This window comes from Marmota marmota, unplaced genomic scaffold (assembly GCF_001458135.2).
Source record: "Marmota marmota marmota unplaced genomic scaffold, marMar, whole genome shotgun sequence".
Taxonomy (NCBI): domain Eukaryota; kingdom Metazoa; phylum Chordata; class Mammalia; order Rodentia; family Sciuridae; genus Marmota; species Marmota marmota.
Genome location: NW_025999977.1, coordinates 42,864,214 through 42,876,698, shown reverse-complemented (window position 1 = coordinate 42,876,698; position 12,485 = coordinate 42,864,214). Strand labels below are relative to the sequence as shown.

General features: G+C 33.1%; 1 protein-coding gene across 4 annotated transcripts in view; it reads right to left on the bottom strand.

Moving 5' to 3' along the window:
• The window catches only part of Atad2b (ATPase family AAA domain containing 2B), a 126,778-nt gene that overhangs the window by 31,811 nt on the left and 82,482 nt on the right, over positions 1 to 12,485 (bottom strand). For all 4 annotated transcript variants that reach the window (XR_007348167.1, XM_048804754.1, XM_048804752.1 and 1 more), the window contains 3 exons: positions 11,963 to 12,148; positions 3,244 to 3,379; positions 1,214 to 1,410 (listed from right to left, as the gene is read on the bottom strand). Coding sequence is in view for 3 of the 4 variants with exons in the window: in XM_048804754.1 (XP_048660711.1) it covers positions 1,214 to 1,410; positions 3,244 to 3,379; positions 11,963 to 12,148 (519 nt within the window). In the remaining variant the exon portion in view is untranslated. The remainder of the gene's footprint in view (positions 1 to 1,213; positions 1,411 to 3,243; positions 3,380 to 11,962; positions 12,149 to 12,485) is intronic.

The window sequence follows — 12,485 nt, the reverse complement described above, 5'->3', positions numbered from 1 at the left end:
AAATGAATAAAATAAAGGTCCATCAATATCTAAAAAAATATTTTAAAAATATATTTAAAATACAAGAATGTGGGCTTTGAATTTTCAAAAATATTTTCAAGTCTTGGCTATATCACTTGCCAACAAGTTTCAATTTCCTCAGTTGCAATGTAAGAATAATATCAACCTTGCAAGAGCAAATTAACAAAGCTATGTACTGCAGATAAAATATTCAAATAAAATTTTAGATAGTCTCTTTATTCCATAAATTGGAAAATAGGTATTGCCAGACTTGCCAGGGGTGGGGGATGAAGGATAATGCTAACTCATTCTTCAGTCATAGATGAGGTAATGGTTCCAAAGGAATCTGCTCACCAAAAGCACAGATTTCACAATTAGGACGCAACATTAAACTTTGAATCATTTTATAATTCAAGTTTAAAAAAAAAAAGAAATTAAAAAAAAAAAACTTAAAACTAAAAACACCAAAGCTGTTCAAACATGGAGTCTGAACTTTAAGAAGGCCAGTAAAGATTACATTGTATTCATCCACACACTATATTATCCCAGGATAAAAAAAAAAAAAAAAATTTTAAATTGAGAGTATTACAGTAGATTCCAAATGGAAAATTCCTTTTCTCGTTATGACAAACCATGCTCCCACAAGCACACAAAACAATACATATAGAAAGTGAGAAATTTTCCACTGGGAGCAGAGAAAATCCTTGGAGAGAAAGTTTTAGGTGCATCAGATGTGCTTAATTTCAAACAGCATCACAGCTACAGGCATTTCCAAAATATGAAAGACAAAGAAATTTTCAGGTTCCTCAGGCATCTCTTTCAATGAGGTAAACATAATTTGGGAAATGCCAATATTAATTGGTACTAATTGGTTAATACTAATATACTCTTTGAAAGCAGGATTTATCCTGGAATAAAAATAGTGTAGTATGGACATTTCATTAAAATAACCTTTAATCCTCCTCTTAAAGAGTATGAGATCACAAAGATCAATAATAATTAAGAGGACATATACAAATTGGTCACTCATTTCATCCAAAAGTCACCAGATGTTTGCTGATGACATTGATAGTTATCACATGGATTAAAATTTTACAGGCTAGGGGTAATATTCATCCATGCCTTTGCTTTTTTTCCTTCCAAAAAAAGATGTCAATATTTTTTTTCTTTTAGCCAGTTCAACTTCACTGTTTGCACACTACTGAAACAAGACCTCTTCAATATCCACCGGTTTGCTGAAGATGTTAAAGCGTTTATCTGTGGCCAGCCTCTTGGTTACATCCCTGAGAAACAACCGCAATTCTCTTAAAGTATTTTCCTCCTGGTCCTCCATCCGATTTTTTTCTGATTCTGACAACTGACGAGGTGGAGAAGGTAGTGCAAGAGGAAGCACTTCCATAGCACAAAGAGCTAAATAAAAGAGAAAAAATGTTAAGATCCCAGCAGGGTGGAACCTCAATCACTTTTCTGGTACCCTCTCAAAACATTCTTTAAAGAAAAAGAGAATTTTAGATATATGTGAGCCATGCAAATCCAGCAAGTAAAAATTTGAATAGAAACAAAAAGTAATTTAGGGATTGGCTTCACTTTATAAAATAACTCACAATAGGACCCCTTTAAAGGACAAATTACATTATTTTAAATAATTTGTAATGTTAATTACATACAACTTATAAAAAATACTTCAAATTAACATAAATACCTTAAAATATTACACAGATTTTCTTAAGCCAACCTTGTAGCCATATATGGGGCTTCTTGAAATGGAGCAGCCATATATGAGAAATCTAGTGAGCAAGTGACAATTTTTTGATACCTCCTATCCCCAAAAGAATTATAATTTAAGACAGGTCCTTTTACCCTGATATTCTGACCACTACACAGTAGGGATAGTAAATAACACTTTTAAGGAAGGAACAACAACAACAACAAAAGTAGAAACTAAAAAAGGAATCCCAAAGTCATTGAAGAGATGGGAAGCCAGTCTAAAGTGTTATATGTATGATAGTATGTACCCTAAGACAAACCAAAAATCTTCTTAGAAGGTAAAATAGTAACTTTCCTAAACATAATACAATCTTTCTGTCATGACACTGAAACTCAGGATTAAAATGATACATATTTTTACTAATTTCTAAATAGCTGTTAAGATGAAAGCAAAAGTCAACAGAAGCAATTCAAAAAGAAAAAGAATTACACTAACCTTAAACACAAAAAAATTCAGTTTTGGAACTAAAAATATGACTAAGTGTATGAAGGACTAAAATGAATCATTTTATGATGAAATATTTAAAATACTGATATTTATATTCACAGGAAGCCACAACCAATAATCAGAGAGTATAACTTACATAATGAATTTCCCAAGGTTTCTTGAAGAAAAAGACCCACAACTACAGCAATCTGATAGGCGTTCATTATTAAAACACTGAGCAAATTTGGAAAGGAGCCAATAAAGGACAAAATTATCAAAATATTGAATAATATAACCAATGAAAAACAAAAAGGGAGAAAATTATGAAAAAGTAAGGATTTGGCAGGGATGGGAAATATAATTAATATCCTACAAGGACACGAGAAACATTAAAAAAAACAAGGGGAAAGGGGGAAAATTGCTATTTTAAAGAAGAGGCTGAAAGATTAAGCAAGCCAATCTTCTCCTTTATGCATCTTTAAAAATGGGAAAAGAAATCTTTTGAGTGATTCAGAATGCAGTCCTTACCTAAAATAAGGAACTGAAATCTGACATATTCTTAAACCCTTCTTAAAGCTATGAGTTTGAATCCAAGAAAAATCTAATGCTTAAAACAAAGTTATGATAGGTCTTTCAAATGCTACATAATGGTTGCTAAATAGGTATTTGAAAAATCAATAAATAAACAAAGAAAGACTAATGTTCTAACCAGCAAATTTAACCTACCCTGGTTCACAAAGTCATTAGCACAACACCTGGTATTCACAGTGTACCAGTTCACATCCTGGGAAATCTAACTGAGGATCTGGATGGGAGGGATGAGAAGTTCTCTTTAACAAAGCTTTAATGAGGCTATACTTCCCAATCTTAAGTCAGGTAAAGACAATGGCCACTTTTTTTTTTTTTAACATGTGTCCATCTAAAAATAAATATTATCTAACAAACTGTCTTCACTTGTATAAAGAAAGGATTAAAAAAAAATTGACTCCAAGAAAGTGTAGTTCTTAACTCCATGCTCCCTTATTTTCCTAACAGCTTTAGGAACTTACCAGTGTGTTTCCTTCGTGGTGGTGGCATTGATGCCTGATTGAGAATCAGTTCCTGGAAAAATTTCCTTCTGTCTTCTTCAACAGGCCTTTGAATATACAAGACCTCTTCATACTGTATTCTAAAGATACACTTAACCTACACATACATACACACACACACACACAAAGACATTGAATATATAGAGAATTAAGAGCACACATATACCAAATTGCAATTTCTTTTTTTTTTTAATTTTTATTGTTGGTTGTTCAAAACATTACATAGTTCCTGACATATCATATTTCACACATTTGATTCAAGTGGGTTATGAACTCCCATTTTTACCCCGTATACAGACTGCAGAATCACATCGGTTATTTCTTCAATTTCCAGTACTGTTTTCAATATTCATATAACATTCATGGACTGAACAAGAATAGAAGATTGTCCAGTTACCCAAAACACTAATAAATGATATTATATCTGGAAGAGTTGTATGATAATAACAAAAATGATTGTAGCAAAAAGTTGATGATAATATTCAGATGGCAACAACCTCAAGAGCTTTTTTTTAGGTGGACACAATATCTTTATTTTACATTTATGTGGTGCTAAGGACCGAACCCAGTGCCTCATGCATGCATGCTAGACGAGCACTCTATTAATGAGCCACAACCCCAGCCCTGAAGAGCTTTTACGTAAGAGCTGAAAAAGTAATTATCTCAAATCTACAACAGGAACTAGAAGGTCATTTAAGCCACCTCTCTTATCCTTATATTTCTTTGTATTCCTATCCACTGACTTCATAGCCTATGTTCTTTTTTTATACCAAGTCTAATTCACTGTATCCTCTGGAATCCTGTTTCTATTGCAAATAAACTAGACCGCTGACCTCTTCACAGAGTGTTCTGACACCACCTTCCATGAAAATTCTAAAGCAAAAAAAGCCAGTCATTCTCACATTCCCCAGTTCCTTCAACCTGGTGATTACCTACCTCACATCTGTTTACCTGCTTTATAAAGACTTGACCCCAGATTTCCCCCTTCTGAGATATGCAATTTAAGTCCTCTTTACATCATCCACATTTTTCACCATGAACTTAACACTTCAGTTTATATTTTTTTGGAAGGTCTATCTTTGCCATCTAGACACCAAACTCCTCGTGAGCAAATGCCATTTCTTATTCATTTATTTTTCTATACCACCACCATCCATTGAATATAGCACTTGTTGTTGTTGTTGCTGCTGTTGTTTTGGCAGTACTGAGGATTGAACCCAAGGGTGCTCTACCACTGAGGTACATAATCATTCCTTTTTTAATTCTGAGACATGGTCTTGCTAAGTTGCCAAGGCTGGTCTTGAACTTACAATCTTCTTGCCTCAGCCTCCTGAATAGCTGAAATTACAGGCATGAACCACTGTGCCCAGCTATAAAAATTCTTAAGAAGCATGTATTGAATGAGTAAATACATTCTTATTAATTTTGTTACCCAACCCATGTCAAATTGGAAAAAGCAAATAAAAAAGAACTAAGCAGCACCAACCATGACAATGTGGAAATACTGGATTAGGATTCAAGATATCAGATTCTAACCTCAATATAGCCAATACAGTTGTGGTAAACTTTGGATAATTCATTTGGTTTGCCATTTCTAGCCACTTACTGGATTAACTCTACGAAGTGAACACAACAATTTCATAAATGTTACATCATTAAATCTTTATAACAATGAGGTATGTATTATTCCTTTATTTACAGATGATGAAATTTGGGGTCAGAAAGATTTTAAATTATTTGGCTCAAGGTCACAAAGTGCATAAAGCCTAACTGCCTTTTCCAGCTCTGAAATTCTGAGAAAAGAAACAAGGAAAGGTAGACATCAGAATTCAAAATCTGGAGGAGGAATTATTATGTCAAATCCAAGTCATTTAAAAAATTTTTAAATTTCACTTGTATCCTTCTGGTGTTTTGTGTAGGCTACCTTCATGCACATTTCCCTCCAACCCTTTGATCTATGCTTTGCTGGCCCTTCTTTGAAAGTTCTGGAAGCAAATTTACTACAGCATGTACTGTGTGCCAAACATCATGCCAGACACTGCAATTATAAAATTGAAGAAAACATGCTTGCTTCTTGTTGTCAAAGATCTTAGAGTCTCCGAAGAAAGCACATAATACCATGATGGAAGAGCTATGAGAGGGGTAGCAAACACACAGGGGAGACTTTGCAAGGGGCAGGGGTACAGAAGCATTACATAGTATATAGCAGAAAGGGCTTACACATTGACTGGATATTAAAAAGTAAACAGAAATAACATGATTCTGTTCAAGAGTCACAAAACATTTAGTTTTAGTTTTAAAGACTCTTTCTTCTGATCATTTTCAACATTAATTCATACTCAAGAATGGTTCTTATAATTCCCTGAATAAACCATGCTCTTTCTCATTGGTACATGCTATTCATTCTTTCCTGAAATCTTTTTATTTTTTCCTTCTTCAAATTTTTTTTTTTTAAATTGGTAGACTGAACTGTACACAACAGTGGGATCCATTAAGTCATATTCCTAACACACATGCGTGTGCCTGCGTGCAGGCACACGCGTACACACACTCACACACACTGACATAATAATCTATCGCTTTCCCTAGTACCTTTCCTGGAAAGATCCACTTGCTCTACTCTACTGAACACCTTCTTTTCTTGTTCTTGTTACATTAATCCTAAACCCTTATTCATGCTCAACTTAGAAACTGATGCTTTCTGGGAGACTCCTGGGTTTTCTAGGCACACATTCGATGTTTCTCATTAAGCTTTTTTTTTTTTAAACACTTTAATGATTTTTAGTAAATTTGTACAATTGTACAAATACCACATGCCAGTTTTAGAACATTTTTATTAATCCCCAAAAGCTTCCTCATGTCTAATTATAATTAATCCTCACTTACACTCACACATATCAACCCAATCACTACTGACTAACTTTCCGTCTCTAGAGATTTGCCTCTTTAGAAATTTCATATCATATGTTATCTTTTGTATCTAGATTCTCTTGCTCACATGTATCTTCGGGTTTGTCCAAGTTTTAGTGTGTATCAGTATTTCATTCTATTTATTACTGAACAGTATTTCACTTTATGTACATATCACATTACATTTAGCCATTTATCAAGTAATGAACATATAGGCTGGTTCATATTTTGGTTATTATAAATAATACCACTAGAAGCATTCACATACAAGAGCCTTTGTGTTAATGTTTTCATTTCTTTTATGTAGATACCCAGGAATAGAACTCCTGAGTCGCTCCATAAATTTATGTTTAACTTTGGAAAGTGGCTGTACCATTATACAATCCCACCTGCAGTGTACAAGGACTCCAGTTTCTCTATATCCTTGCCAACACTTGGCACTATCTGTCTTTTTGATTATAGCTATTCTAGTGGGCTGCAGCAGTAGTTCATTCCTGGATGACTAATGACATAGCACCTTTCACAGGCTTATTAGCCATTTATAAATTCTCATATGAACATCACAAAAGAGGAATCATACAATATTCATCATTTTGTGAATGACTTATGTCACTTGGCATAATGCCTTCAAAGTACCTATGTTGCAACATGTACCAAAATGTCTTTCTTTTTAATGTTCCATTGTTTGTATATGCCACATTTTATTTATTCATTGATTTGTCAATGGACATTATGGTTGTTTCCACTTTAGCTACTATGAATAATATTGCCATGAACATGAGTACATAAATACCTGTTCAAGTCCCTGCTTTCAATTTTTTTGGGTATATACCCAGAAGTTGTCTTGCTGGATCATATGGAAGCTGTGTTTAATTTTCTAAGTAACTGCCTTGGTATCTTCTACAGCAACTGCAAAATTTTACATTCCCACCAGCAATGCACAAGGATTCCAATGTCTTCACGTTCCTCCCAACACTTGTTTTCTGTTGTTTGTGTGTTTTTAAATAATAGCCATCCTGATGAGTATGAAGTGATGTCTCATTGTGGTTTTGATTTGCATTTCCCTAATGACCAGTGATGCTGAGCATCTTTTTACATGTTTTGTTGTCCCATTTGTATATCTTCTTTGTAGAAATGTCTATTCAAGTTCTTACCGATTTTTGAATCGCTTTTTTTTTTTTTTTTTACGTTTTTTTGTTATGCTTTGCTTGTCATTGTTAAGCTGTGCTTTATACACCCTGGAACTCAATCCCTTATTAGATTTATGATTTCCAAGTATCTGTTCCCATTTGTGGGTCTGCTTTCATTCTGTTGATAGCGCCCATTGATGCCAAAAAAAATTTAATTTTTATGAGTTCCAACCTACTTATTTTATCTTGTCTGTACTTTTGGTGTCATATGCAAGAATTCACTGTCAAATCCAGAGTTCTAAAGCTTTGCTCCTATGTTTAAATTTAACACTCTTTAAGTTTGGGGTATTAAATTTAGATTTTGATCCATTCTGAGTTAATTTTGTATATCCAACTTTAATTTTTTGCATGTGGTTATCCAATTTCCCCAGTACTGCTTCTTTTCTGCATTGCATGGTCTTGAAACCCTTGTCAAAAAGCATCTGATGGAGTCTTTTCATTATTAAGTTTTAAGAGATTTTTTTAATACGTGCTTGATGTAAATCATTTATCAGATAGGTGATCTATTTGATATATTTTCTCCAATCTCTGACTTGCTTCTTGTTTTCTTTTTCCCTGTTGCATACTGGGACTTGAACCCAGGGCCTCATGGATACTAGGCAAGTACTTCACTACAGAAGCACATCACCAGCATACATTTTCTTTCTTCTTCTTCTTCTTTTTTTTTTTTAATGTTATCTCTTAAAGAGTAGAGTCTTTTGACTATTTTTTGGTTTTGTTGTTTTTTAAATATTTATTTATTTATTTATTTATTTATATGTGGTGCTAAGAATTGAACTCAGTGACTCCTCACACATGCTAGGCAAGTGCTTTATCACTGAACCATAACCCCACTCTAAGAGTATTTAATTTTTTCTTTTATGTATCATACTTCTTATATGTCCTATTACTATAACAAACATCTATTATATTTTAATTATTTTTAATTTTTTTCAGTTGTAGATGGACATAATACATTTATTGTATTTTAATTTTTTAATGTCTCTCTTCCCACTCAACTTTAATTCTCATGGAGCAGTAAATGTCTTTTTGTTTCCTCACCTATTTTATTCATTCAACAAAGATTTACTGTACTAGAAATATGTATGCATATATAGGTCTGTTTGTGTTTATATGTATATCCAGAGACTGTGTTAGGAAGTTAGACACTGTGGACAGAAGACTAAAGAAAACAGAAATTGGGGTTTGGGGTAGTGGCTCAGTGGAAGAGTGCTTGCCTAGTATGTGTGAGACACTGGATTTGATTCTCAGCACCACATAAAAATAAATTTAAAACGATAAATAAAGTCCTATCAACAACTGAAAAAAATTTAAAAATAAAACAGAGATTTACCTGCCTTAAGTAAATTCAGACTTACTAGTACACTGCATTGCAAATAATAGGCACTTAATAAATTTTTGCTGAATGAACAATGGTTTTAACTTGATAAATATCACTCCTCAGCATCACAACATCCAGTAACTACTTCTATGGAGTCTTAGAGAATGTCAGGCAATTTAGGTATATGACCTTTGGAATTAGGAAAACCTGAGGTAAAATATTCACTTTCCCATACTAGCTGTGAGACCCTAGGCAAGTTACTTTACTCCCATTAGTTTCTGTTAGTCTGTGAGTCCAGTTAATCTAAAGAAATGATTTCCCAAAAAAAGTTTAGAAATGTTTCTTACATCATATCAATTAAAATTTGAAAATATTCTCTCCAGAATATTTATCTAAATACAGTATTCTATTATTTCTATTATAAAACATACATGGACAAAATATTTAAGACAATATGAAAAATAAACATGAATAAAAGTATAAACTTATTTGGGGGAACAACTGGACTATAAGAGAGAAAGATATATACAAAGAAACATTTACAAGACAATGTAAAAAGGGCTCTAAAAGATGAGACTGTCATTTTGGCTCTCTATCAAAGCACTACTTCCACTGGGAATAATTCTTTTTTGAGGGGGGAGGGATATGGGGGGATTGAACTCAGGGTGACTCGCCCACTGAGCCACATCCCCAGCCCTCTTTTGTATTTTATTTAGAGACGGGTCTTCACTGAATTGCTTAGCACCTTGCTCTTGCTGAGACTGGCTCTGAACTCCCGTTCCTCCTGCCTCAGCCTCCCAAGCTGCTGGGATTACAAGCAAGTACCACCACACCCAGCCGGAAATAATTCTTTTGGGGTTTTCTTCTATTTTTAAAAGCTGAGAAAACCTTAAACCTTTTCCTTTCATCTTTGAATAATGGGTTTGTTTTCTGATTAGAAGAGTAGCATTAATTCCAGAAGATTTACAAAATGACAATTAAAAAGCATGTTATATGATCAGAAGTCTCATAGAATTTCCATGATACTCACTTCACAAAATATGAGTAACATTAGTACTTGATTAATAAGGGCTAAATATACAGAACATAAAGTGAGAAAAGAAAGTTGTACTCTCAGGACTTGATGCTAGTAAATTACTAATATTTTAGATACTAATTTAGGGTACTGATAAACAAATAATGAAAAACCTTATTTAGTCAGAATACATTTTTTTAAATTTTAGTTGTAGATGGACACAATATCTTTATTTTATTTATTTATTTTTATGTGGCACTGGGATACAAACCCAGGGCCTCACACGTGGGAGGCAAACGCTCTACCACTGAGCTACAACCCAATACACTCTTTGAATCCATTGAAAAGTCCGACAACAGGGGGCTGGGGTTGTGGCTCTGTGGTAGAGCACTTGCCTAGAACATGTGAGGCCCTGGGTTCAATCCTCAGCACCACATATAAATAAATAAATTAAATTACGGTTTAAAAAAAAGAAAATTTTTTTAAAAAGTCCGAAAACATAGTAACTTTAAAAATGTATATGATATAATAATGTTAGCTTTGAAATATTAAACCAAAAGTAACAAATACATATGTACATGCACAACAGTAGCAAGCAACAGTAGCAAGACAATAAACTCAAAAGTTGTCCTTTTTTTTTTTTTTTTGTATTAGGGATTAAACTCAGGGGCACTTAACCACTGAGCCACATTCCCAGCCCTTTTTTGTATTTTATTTAGAGAGAGTCTCACTGAATTGCTCAGGGCCTCAATAAGGTGCTGAAACTGGCTTTGAACTCATGATCCTCCCGACTCAGCCCCCAAGCTGCGGGGATTACAGGCATGTGCCACCACGCATGGCTCAAAAGACTTATTTATAAAATTTTAAGACAATATAGAAGGAAATTTCCAGGGAATTATTATGTTCTCAACTGGAATGTTTAATTTCCCAAATATTTTTTATGTTTTCTCTTTCTGTTTATAAAGTTTTAAAACTAATTGACAGAGAGGATCTAACTTTAAAAGTTGTTCCTAGGTTATGTCCAGATTCAGTCCATTCTTTCAAATCAACTTCAACTGCATTCATACTTCATAATACTAATACCAAACATTTTATAGCTTTATGATCTGAAAAAAAAGTTTCCATACATTGGCTTATACTAACAACATTATCTAATATTCACATTCTATAAATAAGAAAACTGAGGTTATTCTAGCTTCATATATTTATCCAAGATCAAAAGGCTATAATAAGTTAGTACCTTGGTTTTTCTGACTCTTACTACATACAGTAGTCTGCTAAATTTCATTGCCCTGTATGATTATAAACATTCTGATTAATGGTTTTCATGTACTATCAGATTTTGAATAACCAAAAATAAATTTTTCTAAACTTAATATACTTCCTTATAAGAGCAGTAAATAATTCAAATTCATATTAGCAAAATAGCTAATGAAAGCTGAGACATAAAAGAAGTCAGTAAACAAATACCTTAATCATAAAATTTAACATAATCAGGATTTATATTATAACATTAAAACATCTAAATACTTTATATCCTCATTCCTACTGTGTCAACTGGGCAAAATATTTCTAAGCACTTCTCAAGGAGACTATTCGATGACCCAATAAGCATAGAATATTAAGACGATTTTTTAAAAATAATCTCATTCACATGAGTTGACACACCAATTTCTTTTCTGAATCAATTGTGATTTTCTCTTTGATTTGAACTCAAAAGCTAAATTTCTGTTTTAAAAACATACATATTAGATAATATACAACTTAATGTGATGCTACTAATAAAAGAACTAAAGAGTCAAATCCCACCAAATTTCCTCACAGGTAATTTAAAATAATTATAAGGCAACAGATGATGAAAGAGCTAAGATTTTCTTAGAAGGCTCTCTATATGTCAGATTCTGTTCTAAGCCTGAATCATCACAATCTTCAAGACTTAGGAAGACATTACTACTATACTAAAAAAGAAACTGAGGGCTGGGGTTATAGCTCAGCAGCAGAGTGTTTGCCTCGCACACGTGAGGCACTGGATTTGATCCTCAGCACCACATAAAAATAAAGAAAATAAATAAAGATATTGTGTCCATATTTTTAAAATTAAATTAAAAAGGAAAGAAACTGAAATTTGAAACATTAAATAACTTGCCTGCATCATATGGCTAATAAGTAGTATAACCAGGATATGAAACTTGACATTTTGTATACAAACAATATAATTAGAAAAAATATTTAATTAGTTCTTACCTCTTCAGGCAATTCACTGTACATGGTTTCAGAGGTAGACAATAAAAATATGGGTGAAAATGATGGTATATCTTGTAGCAATGTCAGAAAAGTTGCTCTCACAGTTTCACTGACAGCTTCCCACCAATCGCCAATGTGAGGCATGTAAACAATACTTGGTACTGTTCTTCGAGCTTCTCGAAATATCTAATTAAGGAAAGAATTGGCATTTAAAAACTCAAATTCATTATTCTACAGTCTACCCAGCAACGCCTAGGTATATAAAATGTCTCAGGCTTGTTACTTCACTAAGTTTCAGTCCATAATTTTAACTTTTTCAAGCTATGATGCACAAGCATAAGCTTCTATACTCTTGCCCCAACAAAAAAGGGTATTTTTTTTGCCACTTAACTATTCCTATTTGCTATATATTAATAGTATAAAAGTATCAAATTACTCCGCTTATCTATCATGTAGAGATAATAAAGCAAAACATCACTATAAAATATGCTGGAAATAAAGAGATAAACATAAAATCAGTCAC